At 51.9% G+C, this 27144-nt stretch overlaps 2 protein-coding genes across 3 annotated transcripts in view; one reads left to right on the forward strand and one right to left on the reverse strand.

Annotated features, from left to right (window-relative positions):
* Positions 1-27144, reverse strand: part of LOC309384804 (uncharacterized protein) — a gene marked incomplete at its 3' end in the record, with an annotated part of 351454 nt that overhangs the window by 236447 nt on the left and 87863 nt on the right. The window lies entirely within an intron of this gene.
* Positions 890-19993, forward strand: LOC309384827 (H-2 class II histocompatibility antigen, E-S beta chain-like). 2 transcript variants are annotated; one of them, XM_081938640.1, is made up of 6 exons: positions 890-1039; positions 15136-15408; positions 17115-17396; positions 17554-17667; positions 17910-17933; positions 19432-19993. In XM_081938640.1, exons 1-6 carry the CDS (start codon positions 955-957, stop codon positions 19443-19445), a joined length of 792 nt encoding a protein of 263 aa, XP_081794766.1. In that variant the 5' UTR covers positions 890-954; the 3' UTR covers positions 19446-19993. The 2 variants fall into 2 exon arrangements, with proteins under 2 accessions (XP_081794766.1, XP_081794767.1); XM_081938641.1 differs by lacking the exon at positions 890-1039 and adding an exon at positions 13663-13785.

Genomic DNA, 27144 nt, shown 5'->3' on the forward strand with positions numbered 1-27144 from the left:
AGGGAGCTGGGAGGGACCCATGGATTGTGGTGGGTGGAGGGGGTAGAAAGGGTCTGAGAGCCCCCCCCCCCCGCCCCAGAGACTTTGGGAAAAGGGTCAAGGGAAGAGAAGTGGGAGATTCAATGCCCAAATCCCTTTGGAGCCCCCAAAGCTTCTTCCGTTAAAAGAGGAAGGAGACGGAAAGCGAAAGAGGGAAACTGAGGCATTTTCAGACCTGAATCCACAAATGACACCAAAACTCCGTATAAGAAAAAGAATTTTGGCAGCTTCAGAAAATTCACCTTTTCTTCTGAATCTCAAATTTGAGGCTTTGAAGGTCAAGCATGAGGGGAGCTTGGATTCCTTTTGGGGAGCCCCTGAATTTGGGGAGGGGACCAAGGAACCCCCACCCCATAATCCCCGATTCCTCAATCAGGACCTGGAGGGCAGGGAGGGAGGGAGAAAAAGGCACTTGGGGGTCTGAATTAACTCCCCCATCTCTCCCTTTTGTGAAGGGGGTGGGAGATTCTCCCTTTGAGGTGGTCTTAGGGGGGCTCTGGGGGTGTTTTGGGACAGGAAACTTCAACTGATCCCATCTTGGAATCTTTTTTCCATCTTTCAGGATCCCTTTTAATTTCTTGCTGAAATTTGCTTGCAAACATAACTTAAAACACAGAATATTTATTTTGGGGAGGGAAAAGGGGTCTTGGGCTGAATAACCAACGCGAGTTTCTTCTCTGCGCGGAACTATCTCCTACATCGGGTGAAGTTAAGGGAGGCCCTGCCCGGAGACCGATGACGCTGCAGAAGTGAGAATTCTCATTGGTTCTCTTGCTTCTGGGCATTCCCAAGACTTACTTTGAGAGGAAAAACTTCTCCCCCTCCACTAATCCAGACCCCCCCGATTCCGCCTCTGGGGCTGGAGGCATCGGCGTCTTTCTCCTCTCTCTTTGGGGCGCTTGTGGGGCGGCATCCATGGCTTTTCCTGGGCTCCCCCTGATGCTGCTGGTGGGGGCGCTGGCCCGGATCCCCGGAAGCGAAGGGGGGAAGGAGACCCCCGGTAAGGAGGGGGCTGGGCGGGGGAGGAGGAGGAGGAGGGGTTTGGGAAGGACCCCTGTAGGGCGGAAATAATCTGCTGGGTCTCCAGAGCCTCCAACAGCCTCGATCTCTGCGTGGTCTCCTCCCCCTTCTCCCGCCCCAGGAGAACGGAGAGGGACCCCTCCCCCCTCGTTCCACTGTTGTAGCCGAGTTGGGGGTCACAGCAGGGTCCCTCTCTCGTCCCCACCCTGGTGCCTGGGTGGGAGTGGGCTGCCTGGAGAGAGGAAGGGAAGGAAAAGCGAAAGCGAAAGAGGGAAAGTGAGGCATTTTCAGCCCTGAATCCCCAGAAGGAAAAAGATTCATTTGAGCAAAAGGATTTTGGCTTCTTCAGAAACTTCCACTTTTTCTTCTGAACCTGAAATTTGAGGCTTTGAAGGTCAGGCAAGAGGGGGGCTTCCGTCCCTTCTGGGGGAGCCCCTGGATTTGGGGAGGAGACCAAGGACCCACCACCCCACCCCATTGGGACTTGGAGGTGGAGGGAGGAACTGAGAGAATTGGGGCAGTGGTGGGATTCCATTTTTTTACTGCTGGTTCTGTGGGCGTGGCTTGGTGGGCGTGGCAGGGGGAGGTTACTGCAAAATCCCCATTGCCTCCCAATCAGCTGGAACTCAGGAGGCAGAGAAGAGATGGGGGCGGGGCCAGCCAGAGGTGGCATTTACCGGTTCTCCGAACTACTCAAACTTTCCGCTACCGGTTCTCCAGAACTGGTCAGAACCTGCTGAATACCAGCTCAGAATTGGGGGCTCTGAGTCGCTCCCCTCAATTGGCTCTCCAAAACTCCCCTTTGTGAAGGGGGCTGGAGACCCTCCCTTTGAAAGGCTTTGTGGGGGCTGCAGGGGGTATTTTTGGGGAGGGGGAAAAGGAGGGCCTTCTCTTGGCTTCCTCTCTTGAACATCACCCCCCCCCCCTGAGATTAGAAGAGCCCCCACTCTAATACTCTTCCAGAAGGTGCTGAAGTCCCAGTTCTGCCAGAGGGGCTGGGGAACCCAGAGGGGGTGGAGCTCAATTATTGGCTCGTGTGATCTGCTGTTGGTGGGGGGGGGACGAGGGGGGTGATTTTATTATATTAATTTATCTGATTATTTTATTCATTTTATTGTTTTTTAATATGGTTTTTAAATTATGTAACCTCCTTGAGTAGCTATGGGCGAATAGGCAGCAGGATAAATTAAATGAATAAATTAAACAGGTGGGATCCCCGAGAATCCCCCCAAGGGAGGGAGTTGGGCTGGAGATTCGGGGGAAGAAGAAAAGTTGGGGTGACCCAGGGAAGGTGGGGATTGAAGGGCTGGGAGACCCCAGGAGTCTCAGTCTAGATGTCCTCACTGTGCCGCCTCCCCATGTTCCCCTCCCCCCAAAGGAAAAGAGACTGGGAATCGTATGGATATTAACATATTTTTTTTAGTATAAGACACTCCAAGATCTTCCACCCAGTTCCCCCCTCCAAGGTGTCATGGCTGACGAGGGCTAATCTTTGGGGAGGCCGAGGACTACAACTCCCCTCATCTCTAGGCAACAGGGTGTGTGTGTCAAGATACAGCCACATTCAGACAACACGCATGACCAGGTCAGGGAAGGGCCCTCCTGACCTCGGCTGCATTCAGACCAGGTGAAAGCTGCCTTCACCCAACCCTCAATGGCTCCTGTGGGAGGCTGTGGGGTCTCGGGGGCTTTTGGAGTTGTGGGAATCCAGCACGGTGGGCAGCTTCCTTCACAGCCTTTTAATGGCCTCCCCATCCCCAAACAACACGGCTCCGTCTCTTAGGGAAGGACGCTGAAAACGGATAATTTCAGAGATGGGGGGACTCCGATGCCTCTGCATGGATTCTCAAAGTACGAGGAAGGAACGGGGTGAAGGTGGACCTGGACATTTGTAGAATGGACAATCAAACTAGGGTGCTTAGCTGTTTCCCAGGAGCAGCTATCAAAGATGTGACTGAGGGGCTTATTAAAACAATGAAGTCCACAGAGTATTATCCCTTTTGCCTCTTTCATGTGGGGAGGAATGAAAAAGACCTTGGAAACGATGCCAAGAGCCTCGGAGCAGGTGGGCATGGGAGCCAAAGAGATGGGGGCCCAGGTGGTTTTCTCTTCCGTTCTCCCATAAAAGGGAACCATCCAAGGAGGGAATTCAAGCCTGTCTTAGGGGACGGTTCTCTTCAGGGAAATTGGGATTCTATTGTATCAAAATAAAGGTATTTAACATTCACAGCAGAGAAGACAGTCAGGAACATCCTGAGGTAAATCTCAAATGGTGCCCAGAAGGAAAAGGCGGGAAAAAAGGGAAACGCCCCCTTTCCACCCACACAGCCAATCAGAGCACAGATCCCCTCAGGCGGGAGCCCGCCCTCACTCAGCCACAACAGGGTGTTTGGGACCCTTGTGTACTTTCCTTCTCCAGCCGTTAAATTGAATATTTTAACATTTAAAATGTTGAAAAGAAAGAGACCTAACATGACTTGGCTTTTGTCCATTAGATAGATTTGTCGCTCTAGAAATGGCTGGTTACGTATTAATGTAATAATGTGTTGTTTAAATAAATAAAAAGCAGACTGAGTGGAAGAGGCGGAGGTGGAGATGGGCTACAACTCCTCTACACAGGCAACACAAGAAAAACGAAAACCTCCTTCGATGCATCTCAGTTAATAGGAAAGGGGGAAAAGGAGGAGGGAGCCCTGGGGGTATATTAGAAGCCCCCTGACCCAAAGTCCAATCGTCACTAAATGAACCCTGATAAGTCAAGGACTACTTTCTTCCATTTGCTTCAACTGAGGGAGAAAGGACTAGAGGACTTCTCTTAATCAGGTTGTTTGAGGAAGGTTACATGCCGTCTAGTTGGTTTCGATGTTTACTCACCCCATGGATAGACTTTCTCTGGGGAGACCCCTCCCCATCCCCCTTTTCTGGATCTTCTGAACACTGTCCTCCCCCTTTACTGCAACACAGTCCCTCCCCCTCCATGCTGGTCCCCCTTTTCCTCTCCTTCCTTCCATCTTTCCTCCACCAGAGCCTCCCCCAGAGAGCAGGGACGGTCTCCACACAAAGGGTCCGAAGGGGCAGAATTTCGTTTCTCCATCCCTCCATCGATTTCTTTCCTGGGCTCTCCAGGGTCTCCTCGGGGGTCAGGAAGGGCCCCTTCAGCCACTTCCAATGAGGCAGAGGAAGAAAGGGGCTGCCCCACCTGGAGGCTCAGCCATGGGGCGGAGGATGGCAGTCCCTGATCTGCCCTGATGAAGAATGGAGGCTTGTTGCCTGCTGGATCCTGGTCAGTTCCTCAGTTCCGCTTCGGAGGAGCCCAACGCTTCAGGATGGGGAAGCGAAACCCAAGCGCCTCTGCAGCTGTTGGGGGTCGGAGGAAGAAGTGCTGCTCTGTGTGTGTGTGTGTGTGTGTGTGTGTGTGTTGGGGGTGTCAGGAAGAACTCAGAGAAAATCAAAACCTTGCGGGGGAGGGGGAAGTATGAAAAGAGCCTGGAAGTTCTGCTTTGATCAGGAGAGTGATGGGCCTCCCACCAGAGTCTGCCTGGATCTGGGGCCACTTTTGTCTCACAATTTTGTGTGACAATTGTGGGAGAGGTTAAGACTCCGCAACCTCCTTCAGCTGCAGGGATCCAGTTCTGGCCTGCTGAGGCTGGTGGGGGTCAGGGTGGAGTTTGACCCCCCAATCCCTGGAAAGGATCCAGGCCACCTGAGGATACGCGCCCTGTGGGATGTCTGCCTGCTGCAGCTGGGAGAGGTTTGGGGGGCTCTGATCCCTGGCCTGATCTGGTATCACCAACCATTATTTTTATTTTATTTTATGTATTTGTCAATCTGTACAAGGTGATAGGTATTGGGACAGACGTGGAGATGATCTCATGAGATGAGTACAAATGGACGGATATAAATGAAGACATAGAATGAGGACATATCAGTGGGGAGAGAACGACAGCAGGAGCCCTTAGGGACCTCTTGGGAAACCTGTGAGGTCCAAGGTGGTCATTGAAGGCTAAAGAATTGGGGGTTTGAGGAACTAAGAAGGGAATCAGGTAGAGTGTTCCAGGCATTGACCACTCTGCTCCTGAAGTCGCATCTTCTGCCTTCGACTTTGGAGAGGTTTACTTCATATTATATTATTTTATCATCAGCCCTCAACAGTTGGCAGCTGCCCAGCCTCCCATGACCTCACCCAACTGAGAGAGATCAGCCTGGTTAGACTGAGGATGGGAGACCACCAGGAAGCCCCTGAGCTACTATATAGGCTAAAACTCCTCAAAGAAGCTCCAGGCCCTCCTCGAAGTCGCCTCCCTCAAAAGATTCACTTCCCATTCCTCTTTTAGCCTGGCCTGATCTCCCTCACTTGGGTAAGGTCATCTCTCCCCCTCCCCCCCTTTCTAGCAGCCAGCACAGTTTTGTTAAAAACAGATCATCCCTAACCAATCTTATTTCATTCCTCAACATAGTGACTAAATTATTAGACCTGTGAAATACTGTGGACATTGTATCCTTAGACTTCTGCAAGGCATTTGACCAAGTAGAGCACAACCTCCTTCTTGGTTAGCTAGTAAGGAGTGGGACAGAAGCATCTCCACCAGAGGGATTCCTAACTGGCTGACAAACCCTACCCAATGAGTAGTCCTTAATGGGTCTGCGTCTACCTGGAGGGAAGGAAGCAGTGGGGCACCCAGAGGTTCCCTCTTAGGCCCAGGACTCTTCCATATCTTCATAAACGACTTGGATGAGGGAACAGAAGGGGACACTAAGCAAGCAGGAATAGCCAATAAGAAGATGTCAGATAACCATTTGTCTGAAGGGATGTAGGGTTTCCTGCCTGGGGGGGTGGACTAGAAGACCTCCAAGGTCCCTTCCAACTCTGTTATTCTATTCTAAGGAGGGGGCTGGGAGGGACCCACGGATGCTGGGGAGCAGAGTGGGGGGAGAAAGGAGCTGAGATCCCCCCAAGAGAGACTTTGGGAAAGGGGTTGGAGGGCAGGAGAAGTGGGAGCTTCAAGGCCCAAATCCCTTTGGAGCCCCCAAAGCTTCTTCCGTTAAAAGAGGAAGGAGACGGAAAGCGAAAGAGGGAAACTGAGGCATTTTCAGACCTGAATCCACAAATGACACCAAAACTCCGTATAAGAAAAAGAATTTTGGCAGCTTCAGAAAATTCACTTTTTCTTCTGAATCTCAAACTTGAGGCTTTGAAAGTCAAGCAAGAGGGGAGCTTGGAGCCCTTTTGGGGAGCCCCTTAATTTGGGGAGGGGACCAAGGACCCCCGACCCCATAATCCCCGATTCCACAATCAGGACCTGGAGGGCGGGGGGGGGGAGGCTTTGAGAGAAGGGCCTGGGAAATTAACTCCCCCAAACTCTCCCTTTTGTGCAGGGGGAGGGAGACCCTCCCTTTGAGGTGGTCCAGAATATTCTGAGGAGGGAAAAGGGGTCTTGGGCTGAATAAGCAACTTGAGTTTCTTCTCTGCGCCGAACTAAGTCTTCTATCGGGTGAAGTCAAGGGAGGCTCTGCCCGGAGACCGATGACGCTGCAGAAGGGAGGATTCCCATTGGTCCTCCTGCTCCTTCTGGACACTCCCACTTCCGAAGTCCGAGGGAAACTCCTCCTCCCCCCAATCCAGACCCCCCGATTCCGCCTCTGGGGCTGGAGGCATCGGCGTCTTTCTCCCCTCTCTTTGGGGCGCTTGTGGGGCGGCATCCATGGCTTTTCCTCGGCTCCCCCTGGTGCTGCTGGTGGGGGCGCTGGCCCGGATCCCCGGAAGCGAAGGGGGGAAGGAGACCCCCGGTAAGGAGGGCGCTGGGCGGGGGAGGAGGGGGTTGGGAAAGACCCCCGGAGGGGAAAGGAAACTGCTGGGTCTCCAGAGCCTCCAACAGCCTCGATCTCTGCGTGGTTTCCTCCCCCTTCCTCCCCACATTCACCCCCAGGAGGACAGAGAGGGACCCCTCCCCCCCGTTCCCCGATGGTAGCCGAGGTGGGGGTCTCAGCCGGGCCTCTCTCTCGCCCCTCCCCAAGTGCCTGGGTGGGAGTGGGCTGCCTGGAGAGAGGAAGGGAAGGGAAAGCGAAAGCGAGAGAGGGAAAATGAGGCTGGATCCTCTCCCCAGCTCCCCCTTCACACGGGAACCCCTGAATTTGGGGAGGAGGCCAAGAACCCCCCACCCACCCCCCATAATCCCCCATTGCTCAATCTGGGCCTGGAGGGGGAGGGGGAACTGAGGGGGGATATTGGGGGCTCTGAGTTGCTTCTCCGGAACTGGGTCCCCTTTGTGAAAGGGGCTGGAAACCCTCCCTTTGAAGGGATCTTGAGGGGCTGCAGGGGATGATATTTTGGGATTCCCCCCCCTTTCTTTCCTCCCTCCCCCCACTAGACACCCTCCCCCCCCCCAGCAAGTCTGCCTTCCTCTCTGGGACTGAGAGAGTCCCCTTTCCCTCCTCCAGGGAGCGTCTTCCTCCAGTCTCTCACGGAAGACCTCCAGCCACCCTCCCTTCTTCCGTGGGACCCTCCTCCTTTCCTAGCGGCTGGGAGCGATGGGCCCTGGAGTCCCTCCTGACAGCCTTCCTCCTCCCCCTCCCCCTCACAGCCCATTTCCTGGCCCAGACGAAGGACCAGGGCCGCTTCCTCAACGGGACGCAGCGGCTGCGGTTCCTCTTCAGATGAGTCTACCCACCAAAAAGGGGGGTGGGAGGGGGTTGCTGCGAAGGAGAGAAAGGGAGAGTGGGGAGGGAGGGAGGGGAAAGGTGAAAGGTGAAAGGTAGGAAGGACCACAAACCTGGCACTAGACGCAGCTCCAGAGGATACCTTGAAAGAGCACAGCAATCCAGGGATGGAAGGGACCTGGAGGTCATCTAGTCCAACCCCCTCCTCCAGCAGGAGATTGTTAAAGTGAGTTTCTGTCTTTTGACCCCCCTCAGTCACATTACTCCCCACTAAGCCACGCCCACAGAACCGGTAGGAAATAAATGGATTTCACCCCTGCATCCCTACGGAGATTCCCCCGTGAAGGGGGAGGGGCTGGGGAGAGGATCCGGCAGGATCAGGAGGGATCCCTGCAGATCCTCTCCGCCTCTTCCTGCCTGGACTGTCAGCTGAGGGTTTTCCTGGCTTCCCTTCGGATTGGGGTGAGTGTGGGACCCCCAAGTCCTGGCTGGCTGTGGGGCTGCCTGTTAGATATTAGCATATATCGTAGTAAGTCTCCCCTCTGGTCCGCTGCTACAGCGGGAAACAGGTATCATTCTGATTGGTCGAGGGGCGTACCCGATCCCTATAAAAGGGGAACCCTCCGACCACAGAGCAAGCTGGATCATTACTACTACTAATAAAGAGCTGTTGAGTCACTACGTGTCCGCAGTCTGTCTCTCGTTGCCCAGATCTAACATTGGCGACGAGGGTGGGATCGAGAGGCAGATAGGACGAAGAACGCTACCTCCAGAATCTCCGGATTTGATCCAGCCCAGGAATTCGGCAGAAATTCCGGCAGCCATCTCAGATCACCGCAGCGCGGCAAATTCAAACAGAGAAGATGGCGATGCATGCTCCCCCCCGCTCCTTTCGACCCAGCAAACGACGAATGGGAAGCCTTCATGATTCGTTTCGAGTGTTTCCTCGAAGCAAACGAATACACGGGGATCACCGACGCGAGGAAGAAAAACATCTTCCTCGGCTACTGTGGAAAGGAAGTCTTCAATACGGCCAGAGACCTCACCGCGCCTACTCCAATACAGGCAGTATCGTGGACGGCGTTGCAACAGGCCCTGCAAACTCATTACGCGCCAAAACCTTCCCGCCATGTCTGCCGCAAGGAATTCAACACGAGGAACCAAAAGGCGGGAGAATCCATCAATCAATATGTTGCAGCCCTACGAAAAGCAGCAACTCACTGCGAGTTCAGGGATCTGGACGAGCACATCTTAGCGCAGCTCATCTGTGGGTTAAGAGACATTTCTCTACAGAAGAAGCTGTTGGCAAACCCGAATTTAACCCTACAGATAGCGCTGAACGAAGCAAGAGCGTCAGAGTCAGCAGAGAAATCATCGGTGACCATACAACGAGGGGCCAACGTAAACCAGCCAGCACCGAGGCAAACCAGAGTACACTACGAGGACACAAGCCCCGACTACGAGAATCCCGAGTTCGAGGACAGTCACATGATGCGGAGCAGTCACATGAGGCCTGGGGGGAGACCCGGATCCCGTTTGCCGCCCTGCGCAAGTTGCGGAGGGAATCACCCCAGGTCTACTTGTAGGTTCAGGAACGTTGTTTGTTCGCACTGCAACAAACTTGGGCACATTGCACGGGTGTGCCGGAGCGGAGTCCCTGCCTCATGGCAGCCACCCATATACCGCCAACAGAAGCCCAACCCAGGGGTTTGGCGGAATCAGAAAGGGCGCCCAGAGAGAAATCCACAAGTGTATACCCAGAGAGAAAATTCCCAAAGAGCTGAGCGAGCGTATCCCCAGAGAGATTACTCACAAGGAGCTGAGCGAGCGTATCCCCAGAGAGACTACACACAAAGAGCTGAAAGAGCGTTCTATCAAGACGCTCAACGAGAGTATTTTCAGGATGAAGACGATGAGATAGAGTTGACCCAGAGAGAGGAGTTGCGAACGTATCTCACCACAATACATCAGGTCCGCCCTAAGCGACCAAAAAGGCTGAAGGTCACAGTCCTCTTGGAGGGCTCACCCTGCGAGCTAGAAGTTGACACAGGATCGACCCTGATGATTATTTCATGGGCATCCATGAAACAGGCTATCCCTAGCCTCAGAAAGAGCCAACTCCGCGCTCCAGACGTCCTACTGCGAGACTACCAGGGGAACTAAGTCCCCATCGTGGGCCAAGGCACATTCCACATCCGTTTCAGGAACATCGAAGCCCAGCTGCCCGTGACCATCGCCAGCGCGCCATTACAGAACCTTCTGGGGCTTGATTGGTTTGAAGCCCTGGGGTTAGAAGTCACCGGAATCAACGCCGTGAGAAACAGCAGCGCTGATCAGATTTTTAAGGAGTTCGAGGACGTGTTCAGCCCCGGTCTTGGTAAGTATGTGGGTAAACCAATATCATTCAATTTAGACCCCAAAGTGGCGCCAATCCGACTTAAACCGAGACGAGTGCCTTTTGCACTCCGCCCAAAAATAGATAAGGAAATAGATAAGTTAGTGGAGCAAGGAATCCTTGAGCCGGTAGATCACGCGCACTGGGAAACACCCATCGTGACCCCAGTCAAACCAGACGGATCAGTCCGCATCTGCGCGGACTATAAATGCACAATTAATGTCGCGCTACAACAGAGCGCATATCCTGTGCCTGTAGTACAGCACTTATTGCACTCGTTGGGGCCAGGAAAGGTATTTGCTAAGTTAGACATGGCACAAGCTTACCAGCAACTGCCAGTTGATAGCGCCACAGCGGAGGCCCAAACTATAGTGACGCATAGAGGAGCATTCAAATGCAACCGGCTACAATTCGGCGTGAGCATTGCCCCAGGATTGTTCCAGAGCGTCATGGAACGACTTTTGCAAGGGATACCGGGAGTCGTCCACTATTTTGACGACATCTTGGTGTCCGCTGCAAACGAGGAGCAATTAAATAAAAGAGTCAGAACTGTTTTGGCCAGAATCAGAGAAAAGGGTCTCCGCCTTAAAAAGGAAAAATGCCAAATTAACGTGCCTAGCGTAGAATTCCTGGGTTATAGAATCGATGGTCAGGGAATACACCCCACTTCAAAGAAAATTAAGGCGATCCAGGACGCCCCCACACCACGAAATCAGACCGAGTTGCAGGCCTTCCTCGGATTACTTAACTTCTACAGCGTTTTTCTGAGGCAGAAGGCGACCGTTGCTGAGCCACTACACCGTCTACTCCAGAGGAACGCACCATGGAAATGGGGTCGATCTGAAGCGGCAGCTTTCGCCGGGGTAAAGCGCCTGCTCACCACTGACTCACTGCTTGTTCAATACAGCCAGACCCTACCGCTGGTATTGACCTGCGACACATCACCTTTCGGAGTTGGAGCAGTCCTCAGCCACAGGATGCCCGACGGAAAAGAAGCACCCATCGCCTTCTACTCCAGAACTCTTTCATCGGCCGAAAGGAATTACAGCCAAATGGACAGGGAAGCGCTGGCTGCTGTAGCTGGAGTAAAGCGTTTCCACGAATACCTCTACGGCCGCGATTTTGAACTAATTACAGATCACAAACCGTTGTTGGGACTTTTGGCGGGAAACCGCCCCACCCCGATCTCCCTTTCTCCACGCATGACCAGGTGGACTGTTTTCCTGGCTGCGTATTCATACAAATTGATTCATCGACCGGGCTCCACTCTCGGACACGCAGACGCACTCAGCCGTTGCCCATTACCTGACATTCTGCCAGACCCCACTCCAGAAGTACCGGTATTGCTCATTGACTGTTTGGACTCTGGACCGGTTTCTTCATACGACGTTGCAAGATTCTCCTCTAAAGACAATGTAATAAAGCAAGTTCAAACTTGGGTTTGGAGGGGGTGGCCGAAAGGAAACGTGGGCCCGGAATTCAAAATGTTTTGGTCAAAACGGGACGAACTCTCAGTGTTACAAGGTTGTTTATTGTGGGGGGATCGAGTTGTTATTCCGTATGTTTTACGTAGGAATGTATTAGAGGCTTTACATGTGGGTCATCCGGGGATTGTTAGAATGAAGGCGTTAGCAAGAAGTTACGTTTGGTGGCCAAACATGGACAAAGAAATAGAAGAGTGGGTGGCCACTTGCAACCCATGCCAGGAATCGAGACCAGCACCCCCGGAAGCGCCCGCCACAGAATGGGAGAAACCTAAAGCACCCTGGTCGCGAATACACATCGATTTCGCAGGGCCATTCCAAGGTCAGACTTTCCTTATCGTTGTGGATGCATACTCAAAATGGCTAGATGTAGTCCTAATGACTTCAACCACGGCAGAGGCAGTCATTAAGGTTCTACGGCGACTTTTCGCCACTCATGGCCTGCCCGACCTCCTAGTCTCCGATAACGGGCCCCAATTCACGGCCATGCATTTCGAAACGTTTTTAGCAGGTCAGGGAATTCGGCATGCCCTCGTCGCGCCATTCCATCCGGCATCAAACGGACAGGCGGAGAGAATGGTGCGATTCGCAAAAGAGGCCCTCGCTAGGATGGGTCCAGGTGATTGGCAAACACGCATTGACCATTACCTCCTAATTCAGCATATTACCCCAAGCGCAACGACGGGTAGGAGTCCTGCTGAACTACTTATGGGCCGCCGTCTACGGTCTCACCTGGACCGTCTTCACCCAAATTACTCTGCCACAGCTCCCCCAGACTCCACAAGTAAAATTCGGTCTTTCAGCATAGGGGATTCAGTATACGCCCACAACTATGCAGGGGGAACATTGTGGATGCCGGCAAGGGTCATTGGCATCACGGGTCCACGATCGTATTTGCTGGAACTAGAAGATGGGCGAAACTGGAAAAGGCACATCGATCAACTTCGGGGTCGCCTAGCACACTCAGACCTTCGAAACGAAGACGAGATTTCCCTGCCTACAGAAAGTCAACCACGCGAGAGCCCCATCATAGAAAACCACGACACCTGCGAACCAAGCTTGGAACAAGAAAACACGCACGAAGCAGAGCAAACCCCAGACAACGCAACCGAGCAGACTCCAGAACGCCTTAGCAACGAAGGCACAAAACCTCCCGAACGTGAAACAGGAAAAGCACCCGATCCTGCAACCACTTCTAACCAGCCCGAACTACGACGCTCCTCCCGAGCAAGACAAACACCCACATACCTAAAAGACTATGTTACCTACCGCAACGTTCCATCTAGGAGGGGAGGGGTGTTAGATATTAGCATATATCGTAGTAAGTCTCCCCTCTGGTCCGCTGCTACAGCGGGAAACAGGTATCGTTCTGATTGGTCGAGGGGCGTACCCGATCCCTATAAAAGGGGAACCCTCCGACCACAGAGCAAGCTGGATCATTACTACTACTAATAAAGAGCTGTTAAGTCACTACGTGTCCGCAGTCTGTCTCTCGTTGCCCAGATCTAACACTGCCCCTCCCCACTTGTCACCCGGGGCAGCTGTTTTGGGGGCTCCCTCCTTCCATACTGAGCGGGGGGGGGGGGGAGAGCCCAGAAGGACCCCTCGAGCTCTGGATCCACTTCGCCCTTCTGGAGTCTCCGCAGCTCTAGGCTGGGCTCCCTCTGGGCACTGTGGGAACTCAAAGGGCATCTAGTCCACCCCTCCAGGCGCACAGAGGAAGAGAGATTGGATGAGAATCGGGGGGGGGGGGGATGGGGCAAAAGGAAGTCCACATTCCCCTCCGGAGCTGGTATGAAACAGCCCCCTCGAATGCAGCCCCCCCCCCGACTGAAATTACCCCCCTCCCCCTTTCTCCGCTTCTCTCTCTGCGCCGAACTAAGTCTTCTATCGGGTGAAGTCAAGGGAGGCTCTGCCCGGAGACCGATGACGCTGCAGAAGGGAGGATTCCCATTGGTCCTTCTGCTCCTTCTGGACACTCCCACTTCCGAAGTCCGAGGGAAACTTCTCCTCCCCCCAATCCAGACCCCCCCGATTCCGCCTCTGGGGCTGGAGGCATCGGCGTCTCTCTCCTCTCTCTTTGGGGCGCTTGTGGGGCGGCATCCATGGCTTTTCCTGGGCTCCCCCTGATGCTGCTGGTGGGGGCGCTGGCCCGGATCCCCGGAAGCGAAGGGGAGAAGGAGACTCCCGGTAAGGAGGGGGCTGGGCGGGGGAGGAGGGGGTTGGGGGGAGGAGGAGGTTGGGAAAGACCCCCGGAGGGGGAAGGAAACTGCTGGGTCTCCAGAGCCTCCAACAGTCCCGATCTCTGCGTGGTCTCCTCCCCCTTCCTCCCCACATTCCCCCCCCCCCAGGAGGATAGAGAGGGACCGCTTTCCCACGATTGTAGCCGAGGTGGGGGTCGCAACCCCCCCCCCACCCAGTGCCTGGGTGGGAGTGGGCTGCCTGGAGAGAGGAAGGGAAGGAAAAGCGAAAGCGAAAGAGGGAAAGTGAGGCATTTTCAGCCCTGAATCCCCAGAAGGAAAAAGATTCATTTGAGCAAAAGGATTTTGGCTTCTTCAGAAACTTCCACTTTTTCTTCTGAATCTCAAATTTGAGGCTTTGAAGGTCAGGCAAGAGGGGGGCTTCCGTCCCTTCTGGGGGAGCCCCTGAATTTGGGGAGGAGACTAAGAACCCCCCCCCCATAATCCCCCATGGCGCCATCGGGACCTGGAGGGGGAGGGGGTAAGTGAGAGAAGGGGATTTGGAGGCTCTGAGTCGCTCCTCTCAATTGGCTCTCAAAAACTCCCCTTTGTGAGGGGGGCTGGAGACCCTCCCTTTGAGAGGCTCTTGGGGGAGGCTGTAGGGGGTCTTTTGGGGGAGGGGGCTAGGAAACAGGTGGGATCCCCGAGGATCCCCCCAAGGGAGGGAGTTGGGCAGGAGATTAGGGGCAAAGAAGAAAAGTTGGGGCGACCCAGGGAAGGTGGGGGTTGAAGGGCTGGGAGACCCCAGGAGTCTCAGTCTAGATGTCCTCATTGTGCCCCCTCCCCATGTTCCCCTCCCCCCAAAGGAAGAGAGGGGGGGAGATATGGATATTATTACCTTCCCTCCAGCCCCTCCCCCCATCATTCCTCCCCCTTTAGACCCAACGTTCCCTGCTCGACCAGCTGAGCTTCTGCCTGCCTTTTCCCACCCTGGGAGGATGGAGGGGGGGTCCACCAGGAGGCTCCTCCCTCCCCTCCCCCTCTTTCTTTCCTGCCCCATCCCCCCCAAAAAACCCCTTCCGGCCAGTAAGTCTGCCTTCCTCTCTGGGACTGAGAGGGTCCCCTTTCCCTCCTCCAGGGGGCGTCTTTCTCCAGTCTCTCACGGAAGACCTCTAGCCCCCCCTCCCTTCTTTCGTGGGACCCTCCTCCTTTCATAGCGGCTGGGAGCGTCTTACGCCTGACTCTCCCGGAAGTTCCCCCGCCATCCTCCCTTCCCGAGTGGATCCCCCCTTTGCTGGTGGCTGGGAACGATGGGCCCTGGAGTCCCTCCTGACAGTCCTCCTCCTCCTCCCCCTCCCAGCCCATTTCCTGCACCAGACGAAGTCCGAGTGCCGCTTCCTCAACGGGACGCAGCGGGTGAGGTTCCTGTCCAGGGACTTCTACGACCGGCAGGAATACGCCCGCTTCGACAGCGACCTCGGGGAGTACGTGGCCGTCACGGAGTTTGGGAAGGTGGATGCGGACTATTGGAACAGCGATAAGCAGATCCTGCAGTACAAGAAGGCCGCTGTGGATCGCTTCTGCCGGCACAACTACGAGATGGCCCAGAAGGAGCAGATGGTTGGCCGGAGAGGTGAGTCCGAGGGGAGTTTGGGGGAGGGGATGCGGACTATTGGAACAGCAATAAGCAGATCCTGCAGTACGAGAAGGCCCGAGGGGATCGCTTCTGCCGACAGGGCTACAAGGTGGGCAGCTATGAGGCGCCCAAGGCTGATTGCCCAGAGAGGTGAGTCCGAGGGGAGGGGGGAGTCTGGGGACGGGGGAGTTTGTGGGGAGGGGGAGTGTGGGGGGAGTGTGGGGGGAGGGGGGAGTCTGGTGGGAGGGGGGAGTTTGTGGGGAGGGGATGTGGGGACCCCCCTTTTCCTTCCCTCCCCTTGAGGGAGACTCTCCCGGGTGAAGTTTTCCTCCTTAGTTCTCCTCCTCCTCCTCCCTCCAATTCTCCCTCTGACCCTCATTCATTCCCACAACTCCCCCCTTCTCCTCCCCCCCAAGGACCCCAAACCTTCCCCTCCCCAGAATCTGGGACCCCCTGGATCCCCCCCAATAGATCACATCTCTTCATCCACCAACCTTTAGAACTCAGGAAAGTAAAGTAAAATAAATAAATACATGAAACTAAATCAACAAATTAAAATTAAATGAATAAATGAAAATGACTTCTGAGCTGACTTTTCTCTCCGGAGAGATCCAGGCGTCTCCTTCCCCCGAGGGGCCAAGGCTTTTCTCTGGCCACCAAGAGAGGCTCTCAGCCTTTCCTGAACTCTCCCCAAAATCAATTCAGCCTCGATTCCTCTGGGAAAAATCCCCTCTGAGTCTTATGCTTCTTGTTCAATGAACCCCAACAAAGGAGCATCTCACTAATTGCAATACTTTAACCCCAAACCTTCCAAAATTACCATCGATTCTACGGGTGCTTCATCAGAAAGAAATGTTTAACTCTGGGTCACATTTTCTACTGCATTCCGCATTAAAGTTGATATTAAAAATAAACCTTGAATTATCACCGTGTGAGGGAGACAAAATGTATTGGGTGTTCCTGCTGTTTTAAACTGAGAGGTCTCCAAATGTCGATTAAATTAAATTCCTGGATGGACAGAAGGAGAAAGTGGTGTCTCGGAGGAGGGTGGGGGTGTTTAAAATTTTTAAAAATGGGACTTCTGTTGGGTGTGTGGAGGAAATGATAGGCAGTGATGATCCCTGCAGCCTGGAACAGCTGATAGGTGGAATTCCAGGAGGTTTTTAAGAAGAGGTTGGACAGCCACTTGTCTGAAATGTTACAGGGTTTCCTGCCTGAGCAGGGGGTTAGACTAGAAGACCTCCAAGGTCCCTTCCAACTCTGCTATTCTGCTGTGGGATTTGCCTATTTTGACGATTCTTCCCTTTTGATGAGGTCACCTGATCCCAACCAGGAAGGATTTAGGTTTCCCCATTTTTCAGGATCCCTTTTCATGTCTTCCTGCAATTTGCTTTGGAAGATGACTCCAAACACCGTCCCAAATGTCTTTTCTCCAAAGGCAACTGGACTTTGGTTTTCCTTCAAGACATTTTGCTTCTCATCCAAGAAGCTTCGATTCAGGCACTGAAAAGTGAAGAAACTTCTCAGATGAGAAGCGAAATGTCTTTTGGGAGGGAAAAAAGCTCCTTTGGGTCAACCGTGACCTGGACTGACTCAGAATCTCCACAGACACTCAAAACACAGAATATTTTTAAGAGAGAAAAGGAGCCTTGAACTAACCAACCTGTGTCTCTCATGTGCCTCCTTCTCCTCCTTCCCTCCAGCCAAGCCCACCGTCACCATCTCCCCCACCAAGATGGAACCCGATTCCCCCAATACCATCCTCCTCTGCACCGCGACGGGCTTTTATCCCGTGAAGATCGAGATCCAGTGGCTGAAGAACGGCCAGGAGGAGAAGGAGGGCGTGGCCTATGGGGAGGAGCTCCAGAATGGGGACTGGACCTACCAGCTGCAGGTGATGCTGGAGACCCAGCCCCAGCGAGGAGACGTCTACACTTGCAAGGTGGAGCACGCCAGCCTGGAGGCCCCCATCACTGTCCAGTGGGGTAAGCCTCTCCCCTCCCTCCCGTCCTTCTCTGGGGACCCCATCCAACCTGAAAAGGGTGAGAGACCTTCCGTGGGGGAGAGTCAGAATGGACCCTCCTCTTGGGGGAAGGTGGGCCTGATCCTCCTGCTCAGGTGGGTCTCCTTCTCCTTCCCCAGAGCCCCGTATCTCCAGCTCTGCCAAGAGCAAACTCTGGACGGGGATAATGGGAGCTGTTATAGGAGTGGTCTTCTTTGCGGTGGGGCTCTTCTCCTACCTGAAGAGCAAGAAAGGTGAGTCTGGGGCGGGGGCTGGAGGAGAGGTTGTGGGGAGGGGACCATCTAGGGGAGGCCTCTCATCAAGCTCAGCAGGCGGCCAAGAGGGTCTCCTTGAGAAATATTTTTGGCAGCTTCTCTTGTTTGAAAGGCTATTAAGGGAAGATCCTGCAACCTATTATGGGTTATTGAAGGGGAGGGGGACCCCCTGAGTCCTGCAGCCCATGAAGGGTCCTGATTGGGTCTTTTTCTCCTTCCAGCAATTCCCATCCAACCTCCTGCAGGTGAGTTTCTCCTCTTCCTCCCTTATCTGAACTCCTTCTAAAAGTTATAGGTGTTTTTTTTTAATTCTTTAATTGTTCCTTTTTAAAAAACATGCCTGAACAATATCTGTTTGCTGTGGATACAGCTAAATTTTTAAATTTGGGACAGCTTTTCCTTACAGAGATCTGCAAAAGTATTACAATCAAAAACAAAAGCTAAAATTCTGCCCAGAATTTCCCCATGTTTTGGGGAATTGCAAAAGGGAAGGGAAGGAGGGGCCGTTCCTTCCCATTCCTCCCTCAAGGAGGAAGGACCCCCAAGGTTTACATTCCCACATGCATTTCGTAAGCAACCCACCCATTCAGTTAGGCTCACTATGGAGGGGGGTTCCTGAGGGTAATTCAGGCAGGGGGACAAATTCCACCCCTGTGGCTATTCTGAAAGGGGTGAGTCCCATGCTACCATGCACTGTGTCATTGAAGGCCACTTCAGCAAATGGCAGGAGATGTTCCCAGATAAATTGCTGATAATTAACATAAGCATCTCAGGTATTGTTCTTTCACCCTTGTTAGCTCGTTCTTAAGCACCTTTCGTACTTGGATGGAAGGTGGAGCTGAGCCCTTGAGATGACCTTATCAACTTAATGAACTCCAACTTCCAAAACTTCACCCTGAACTAGACACCCCTCCCCCATCCGAGATGATCCTTCTTGGCCCCCCCTTCAGACTCATTTGGGCTCATTAGTTGGAACCTAGACAGGCTCCTCTTCCTGACCCCCCCCTTCTCCTTGTGAGAATTCACACAATTTCTGGGCAAGTGACCTCAGTCTGCACCTTTTTCTGCCACCCCCTTTGTAGCCCCCTCTTCTTTCTTCATATGGAAGGTCTGCAGGGAGTGGGGAGGGGGATGCCCTCTTGATTAACCCTTTAATTAAGTCAGGGAGAATTCCAAAATCCCCTGGAGATGAAATGGGGAGGAATCCCTCATCCATCCCAGCCTTTTCGCTCCTACAATGGGCACATTCTCCCTCTATCTGTCCCTGCCTATCAACCACCCCCCTGCAGTGTGGGTCTGCCTTGGGGTTGGGGGGCTAAAAGGGAAGATAATATTTTTATTTATTTATTTATTTTATTATTCGTATTTATAGACCGCCCCTTCTCCCGAAAGGGACTCGGGGCGGTGTACAGTCACTAAAATGCGTTATAAAATACATACATAAAACAGTTAAATAATTAAATACGTAGGTGGAGGAGGTTGCAAGACTGTATATAGAATAATAAATATAGTACATTAAAAGCTTATTAAAACCCCAAACCCAATTAAAATGAATAAATCCCCGGGAGGTAAAACTAAGAAAGTGCCAGGCCAGCTGATTGAAATAGGTGAGTCTTTAACTTTTGCCGGAAGGAACGGAGGTCGGTGGTAGTTCGAATGTCTGGGGGGAGGTCATTCCAGAGGGTTTTACACTAAACGTTTCTCTTTATATCCTAATTTTCTTCCCCATCTATTTTTCTACAGCACTCATGAATTAATTCTGCTCTCCCATGCAAAAGGAAATTATTTCTTTAGTAGCTGATGATTCTTTGTCCTGTTTGCAACCTCTGAAAAATGGAGGCTGAAGGTGGCAGGTTGGGGAGGGGAGGAGAATTTCAGCCTGGACCTTCTCCTGCTGAGATACCCCTCCCCCCCAAGCATCCTTTTGGGGCCTCCCTTTCTTTGGAGGGAGGATTGGAGACACCTAAACTGCCCCCAGGAATGCTGGGTGGACCTGTCCCTCCAGCCCCCTCATCTCCCCTGGCTTTGAACCCACAGCAGCTTCATCTACATTATTCTTACTACATATCACTTCCCCTCCCTTCGCTTTGCTATAAAGGAATAAACTTCTGATGTAAGAAAAGCCTGGAATTCTTCCTTCCTTCCTTTTCCTCCTCTTTCCTTCCCCCACAGGAGGCTCCTCCGTCTGCTGCCTCTGGATCAACCATCCTGGCTGCTTCGGGTCAGAAGCCAGAACTGGTTTGGGTGGGCAGATCCAGGGAGGGGAAGGGGCTGGACCCCCTCCTGCTTAAAGGCTCCCCTTCCCCTCAAGCCCCCGCTTGAGGAGCAGAATGCCAGCAGACACAGTTGTCTCCAAGCTCTTTTGGGGAGACATTGGTGGCAATTTCCCCCTACATTCACCCAGCCATTTGAGCCAATTTCCCTCCTTCACAACCGGAGGCTCCTGCCACATTTTGGCACCCAACGCCTCCCTCCCTCCCTCTTTGGGGCTCAGAATCTAATGGCATTGTGTCTCCTGCTTGATGCTATAGGTGGTGATGGGTCTCCCCTACTCAAGCAGGGGGTTGATCTAGATCAGCGGTTCTCAACCTGTGTGTCGCGACCCCTTTTGGGGTCGAACAACCTTTTCACAAGGGGTCGCCTAGGAGCCTCCCGCGGAAAAGCTGGCGAGAAACCGGCCCGAAGGGAAGGAGCGGCTCGGGCTCCCCGCGCGGAGGAAGTAGAGGTGCCAGAAGACTGACAGGCTTCCCAGCAGGCGAGTCCGGCCGGCCTCCCATGTGGGTTTTTTTCAGCTACTGGTCCTGCCTGGGAGCTCCTACGGGGTGCACGCCTTCACCGGGGTTGAGCTGCATCAAAGGGGGAGTCTTGGGCAGCGAGAAGGGCAACGGCTGAGGAGAGGCTGCGGTGGCCGCCAAATCTCCACCTAACATCGCTTCCCCCCTCTTCCCCCGGCACAGGTCTGGCTCCGCTGAGCCGGCTCTGCTTAGTTCCGGCGGGATCCGAGGGGGAGACCGTTGGCTGGAAAACCGAACAGAGAAGAAGGGAAGGGAGAGCGGACTGGGGACGCGGGAGGGGGAGGAGGGGGTTACTGGTTGGAAGTCTGCGAGGTGGGATCATTGGGAACCCAGCTGAGGAAAGAGTAAATCCTTGCGCCGGTAGGGGAGGGGCTTCTGCTGCTCCTCTCACCGAAGGGGGCCGAGCGCCCAAGATCAGAGAGAGAGGGGGGAAGAGAGAATGAGAGGGGGGGGAGGTAGGAGCCGGAATGGAGGCGAGGAGGGGGAGAAGAGCGGCTCCCTGCTGACCCAATCGCGCAATCTGCTCTCCGCCCTGAGAAGGCACGAGCCTCTCGCCTCCTTTTGCCATTCTGCGTCCTTCGCAGGCAACTCTGTGTCAGGAAGAGCTCCAGCCCTTTTCTCGTGCTCATCTCTTCCGTGCGTGCAAGCAAAATACCCTCGTGGGCCAGGATCAAGGCAGAGGGGACAACGACTCTCCTCCCGCGGTCGCCACTGCGCAATGCGGTGAGTGACTGGGTACGCAGCACAGGGGAGCCACGCTATGCAGGAGACCACTGTTCCCTCTAAGGTGTGCACCTGCATGGCTGCGCACGTGCCTGGTATACGCCACGCAGTAGTTTCTAAGTGCTGCACAGCATCGCGTATTTGCTGGACACAGACTACAGAGTGGATAGGGAATCGCAATCAAAATACCCTCCATGCTCTCGCTAAAACTTTCCTACCGCAGTACATTGCTGCCCGACTTCAGGATTCTCCCTAATCAGTGTGGGTCGAAAAGAAAAAAGGGAAAGGGAGGCTTAAAGTTTCAAAATAGTAGAGCAAACGCTTCAAGGCAACAGTTTTCACGGAGAATTAGACCAGAGAGCCCTGAAGTTTCGCTGCCCACCCGGTCGGACCTCGCTTTCCGCGCGTGATCGGCTAATTTGCTCCTGCCCGGCTCCCCGGTTAGATTTTTGCTGGGGGGTGGTGGGAAGCTCCTTCGCCTCCGTCACTTTTTCTCGCTCCTCGCTCCTCGGGGCTCCACCAATGGGGGAGCAAGGCCCAGCGCCAGGCTTTGGGCTAACACAGGGGTCTGCAAAGTTGGCTGTTTTAAGACTGGTGGACTTCAACTCTCAGAATTCTGGAAGTTGAAGTCCACCAGTCTTAAAAGAGCCAACTTTGCAGACCCCTGGGCTAACATGATTGATGCCCTCGGAGTCAGAAAGAGGTGAGAGAGCCCCGTCACATGACACGACATCACGCTTTGTGACCACATTGCTGAGTAATAAAAATCCCAGTCCCACGTTGTAATGAAGGAGTACCTATATTTGATAACTCATTGAGATTTTCAAAGTCATTGAGAATATTTTTGCTTTTAATCTAATTAAACTTATCTATCAGTTTAAAATAGTGACTTCCATAGTTAAATCATTTGGAGCAAACTAAAATCACTACTTTATAAACAAAAGGAAGGTATTTTTTTTCTCTTATTTGTTATGGTAGAGCCATTTTAACAATCTATTTATATTTGCAAGTAGTATGGAGTTTAGAAATTTTTTAGAATTAATACCTTAACTACAATATAAGTACTTTAAAGTCATCCACTTGTAGGAGGAGTAAGATTTGAAAAAAGTGTGGCTAAAATATTTTTCACTTCATTTTTTTAGAGTTTTGGATAATGCAATTTCCTATTCTGTTTAGTTATTCATTATTAGAATGTACTTTTTCCAATAGCAAGCAACTTCTGTGTGAGCAATCATGAAAAAAATAAGATTTTATGAGTCAAATTATTTTTTCATATTAAAAATAATAAAATTTAATGTTTTGCAATTAGTTTTGCAGTAGTAGTAGGTTACTGAAACCACCTGTATAGAGAGGAACAAATTCCCACAAATTTTTAAACAATCAGCAAGCATTGTTGAACATGCAGGCAATAAATCCTTGAGTTTACAAATTAATGATGGAAGAAAACTGTTACATGTGAATGAGATTTTATGTATGGGGATTTTAATAATTTTACTCATTTAAAATAGCAAATTGCACATAATACATTCACAGAAGCATACAGTGTGTAGACAACTTTTGCAATTGAACGTGAACTCATTAAAATGAAGTATATCGAGTGAAATTCATTAAAATGAAGTATATCAGACATTTACTCTTTTAATATTACTGGTATTAAGTGCCATTTATATATTCATTTCAAAGCTCTTTTTTATTTAATCCAAAAAGAATTTGAAAAGATAATTGTAATAACCCTATAGGTACATCATCGGTCAGTGCTGATGTCGAAACGTAAAGCTGGAGTAAACATTGTTACCGTAAACACTATACAAGTATTTTAATATTGCAGACTTGCAGTTATAAGTGATACTGATGCATAACACTTTTAATTAAACGTGTATCTTGAATAAATACAACTTTGAGTTTCAAATAACACTGATTTCGTTGTTGTCTTGGGTGACATCTGAAAAAAATTCAGGTGCTCGGGCATGAAAATGTACTTTTCCGCCCACACCGAAAAAAAATTAGAGGGAACATTGCAGGGGACTCCTCAGCGCCAGACTCAAGTCAGCGCGAGCCTCGGTCCCCTTCGTGTTGGCTCAGGAAGGAGGGGAATGGGGAGCAGCAGCAGCAGCTGGTTGGGTGCAGGGAGGGAAGAGCTCCGGTTCTCCTGCGCTGCACGGGGCTCTCCTTGCGCAGGGCTCTGGAACTCTTCCCTCTCTGCATCCAGAGGCGGCTGCTCCGGCTCTTCCCTGAGCCAACACGGAGGGGACCGCGGCTGGCGCTGAGCTGAGTCTGGCGCTGAGGAGCCTCCTGCGCAGCCAGCTACTCGCTTCTCAGTGGCGGCAGCGGAAGGAGTCGCTGTCCCCGCCTCCGTTGTCCCGGCCCAGGAGGGTATTTTGCTTGCACGCGCAAGAAAGACGTTGGCCTCCCACACAGAGCCCTCGTCAGAGCCTTCCCCAGACTCCAGGACTGGCCCAGGTTCCTCCCCAACCTCCTCACTGTCTGTTTCTGCTGCCGGCTCCTCTGGCCGCTGGCAGGCCACAACAGCAACCCGGTTGTTAAGTGAATCTCGCTTCCCCACTGACTTTGCTTGACATAAGGTTGCAAAAGGAGATCGCATGACCCCGGGACGCAGAGACCGTCATAAATACGCCAAGCACCCAAATTTTGTTCACATAACCATTGGGGTGCTGCAACGGTCGTAAGTGTGAAACGCAGTCATAAGTCATTTTTTCAGTGATGTTGCAACTTTGAGCAGTCACTAAATGAAATGTTGTAAGTTGAGGGATACCTGGGTAGTTTTTTACGCAGCCAAGGAAGCGGCTTCACTACAGGCTGTGTTTTGCCACTCCCGCCATTGTGTGTCGGATAGTTTCGTTTCTTTTGGCCCCACGGTCACAATTGGCGCATCTACCTTGAACCGGTGTGAATTCGGTTCAGTGCCATCCCTATCTCACAGGGCTGCTTCAAGAAGTAGAGGAAGACTGAAGCGGGACAGGGCGGACTTTTTTCCCAAGAGTTGAAAGAAGGGAAGGGCCAGGGGAGACAGGATAGCGGTCTTCCAATATTTGAGGGGCTGCCCAAGAGAGGAAGGGGTCTGCTTATTTTCCTTTGAAGGCCAGACGAGGAACAATGGATGGAAAGTGATCAAGGAGAGATTCAACTGAAAACGAGGAGGGATTTTCTGACAGTGGGAACAATCAACCAATGGGACAGAAGTTGCCTTCAGGAGTTGTCACTTGAGGCTTTCAAGAAGAGATTGGCAGCCATTTCTCAGAAAGGGTGTAGGGTCTCCTGCTTGGGCCGGGGGGGGGGGTTGGACTAGATCAGTGGATCTCAAAGTGGGCTGTACCGCTGTTTGGGGGGCGGTGGGATGACTTAGGGGGGCGCTAAGAGGCAAGGGAGGGGGCAGAGGAGTGCTGGAGGTGTTCTGCTGTACTGTATTCCAGACTCGCCTAGCTTAGTGCGCAGGCGCGTAATGGAATGCAATGGGACCGAAAGCAAGAGTCCTTCCTCGCCCGACTTGTGTGGAGGTGGAGGCTCAGCCTCACCTCACCAGGAACCGGCGACGCTACTCCTTTGGGAAGGCTTGGGTCTCACGCGCGCCTTCAATGGGTGGAAGGGTTGGGTTCATCGCGTGAGACTGGCAGTTAAAACTGCTCCTCCAGCTGTGGGGGGAGGGGGCAGCCGTGAACCCCTAAACATAGCGATGGAGTTGTCTTCCCTGCTTCTCGACGGCTTTGCCACCTTCCTTCTCCACGGCCCTCTGTTATTTAACGAATGGGCGTGTGGGTGAAGAGCTTCAGAAGAGCCGAAGGTCCTGTCCCACCCGACGTGAGCGCACGGAGACCCTCGGCCGGTCTGTCATGCTGTGTAGAAACTGAGCTGCTCCCTCCGTAAAAAATTGCAGGGGAAGATGAAATTTTGGGATGTGATTCTAAGAGGAAGAGCATCTACTCCGCTTGAACTACTTCCTCGTGTAAATAAGGATTGAACAGCATACAAAAGAGGTTGTGGGTTGTAATCCTTCCATGCTGGGGCAGGGTTTGTGATTTTGCAACTACTTCACAGATGCTCGTTTTTTTCTACAGTGTTGGTATTGTTAATAGGATTCTTTTTAAAATCATCTGGATTAATAAACAATCTTAATCTTGCCCACTGATGGAAATACTCCAGAAAATGTGTTTTAAATTAGTAATCATTTTTGTAGCATTGGCTGGCTGGCTGATCTGCTGAAAGAGGGAGGCAGGTTTTGTTCAGAATAGTTTGTGGAATTGAGACAAGTGGTTCTCAAGCATTGACACACCTAATAAAAGGAGCTTACAGTGCACTTTAACCTCATGTCCTGACTACATCCTTGTGTTTCCCCCCCAAAGTGAATTGTCATTGCCCTGATCTCATTCCCAGGAGTGAGTGAAATATCTTTAAGCCTGCAACATGGGAGACTGCAACCATCACAAATAGGAGTAAGTTCCCAAGTGCCTGAATTTCCATCGCATGGGCATGGGAAGGGTGCAACGGTTATAACTGTGAAAAACGGTCATAACTCAATTCTTTCAGTGCCCTTGTAACTTCATACGGTCACGAAACAGTTGTAAGATGAGGACCACCTGCATTTCACAAATTGCTAGGGAAGATACAAACTTGCTCTCTTCCTGCCTCCATTCCAAACTCTGCTCTCTCTTTGCTCTCTGAAAAGCCTTTTCCCTCCTGCTGCAGACCACAGGTAGTCCTCAGATTACGACTATAATCGAGCCCAAAATTTCTGTTGTTAAGTGAATTTTGCCCTATTTTATTATCTTTCTTGCCACTCGTTAAATGAGTCACTGCACTTGTTACTAACGCCGTTAAGTGAACCTGGCTTCTCCGTTGACTTTGCCTTGTCAGAAGGTTGCAAAAGCCGATCCTATGACCTGGGGACTCTGCAACCATCGTAAATGGAGTTTGAGTCAGTTGCCAAGCATCCAAATTTTGACTCTTACGACCATGGGGGATGCTACAAGGGTCACAACTGTCAACAAGGGTCATAAGTCACTTTTTCAATCCTTTTCCAATGATGAAGATTCTGATCCTTTGCTGCTTCATACGGAAGTTCGTTGGCTATCAAAAGGCAACTGTGTGAGACGCTTTTACAATCTTTTTGACCCTGTTGTGGAGTTTTTTGAAGAGAAGAAAGCTTTGCTCAGAGGTGAACTCAAAGAGATCAGGCATGGCATTGCTTCTTTATCAGAACTATTTGCAAAGTTCAATGAAGTGAATTTGCAGTTGCAAGGAAATGAGGTCAATTCTTATGAAGGCCGAATCTCTCACCTCTACGTTTATTTCAAAGTTAACTCTATTCAAGCGCCATAGAGGCTCTCGCGAGCGATACCAGTTTCCCAGCTTCTCTGAGTGAGAAGAGAAAGGTGGGATACAAGATGAGGATCTTCAAGTTTTTTGTGACCATTTGGACATGCTGCCTAAGGATACGTCTGAGCGATATCTTCCTTGGATGGAAATTCCAGATTGGGTGATAAATCCATTTTCAGACCCTGAGGAAGATGGGGCAGTGGAGGGACAACTCACAGAGCTGCAAAAGGACATTGAGCTGAAGCCAAAGTTTAAGAAATGGGACCAAGAGTTTTGGTTACAGAAAGACATTTCTGATTTGCACTTCCAACGTCATGTTTGGTGGAAGGGGGCTTCCGTGTGGTCATCCAGCTTCTCTCCAAGCAAAGAAATCGACCCCAGATGACTGAACGGGGAGATTTAAGACTCCTGCTAAGTGACTTAAAACCAGACATTGGGAAACTGCTATCACTTCATCCAGCCCATCCATCACATAATAAGAATTTACTGAACAGTGAAGCAGTTACTAAATTTTACTGAGCTTACTAAGTTACTAGTCCCTAAGGTTCTTGATAAACGACCATCAGACTTTGAAAGCCTGGTTATCACTGGATCAGGTTCAACAATT

Source organism: Natrix helvetica, assembly GCF_964273705.1.
Source record: "Natrix helvetica genome assembly, chromosome: 1".
Lineage (NCBI taxonomy): Eukaryota > Metazoa > Chordata > Lepidosauria > Squamata > Natricidae > Natrix > Natrix helvetica.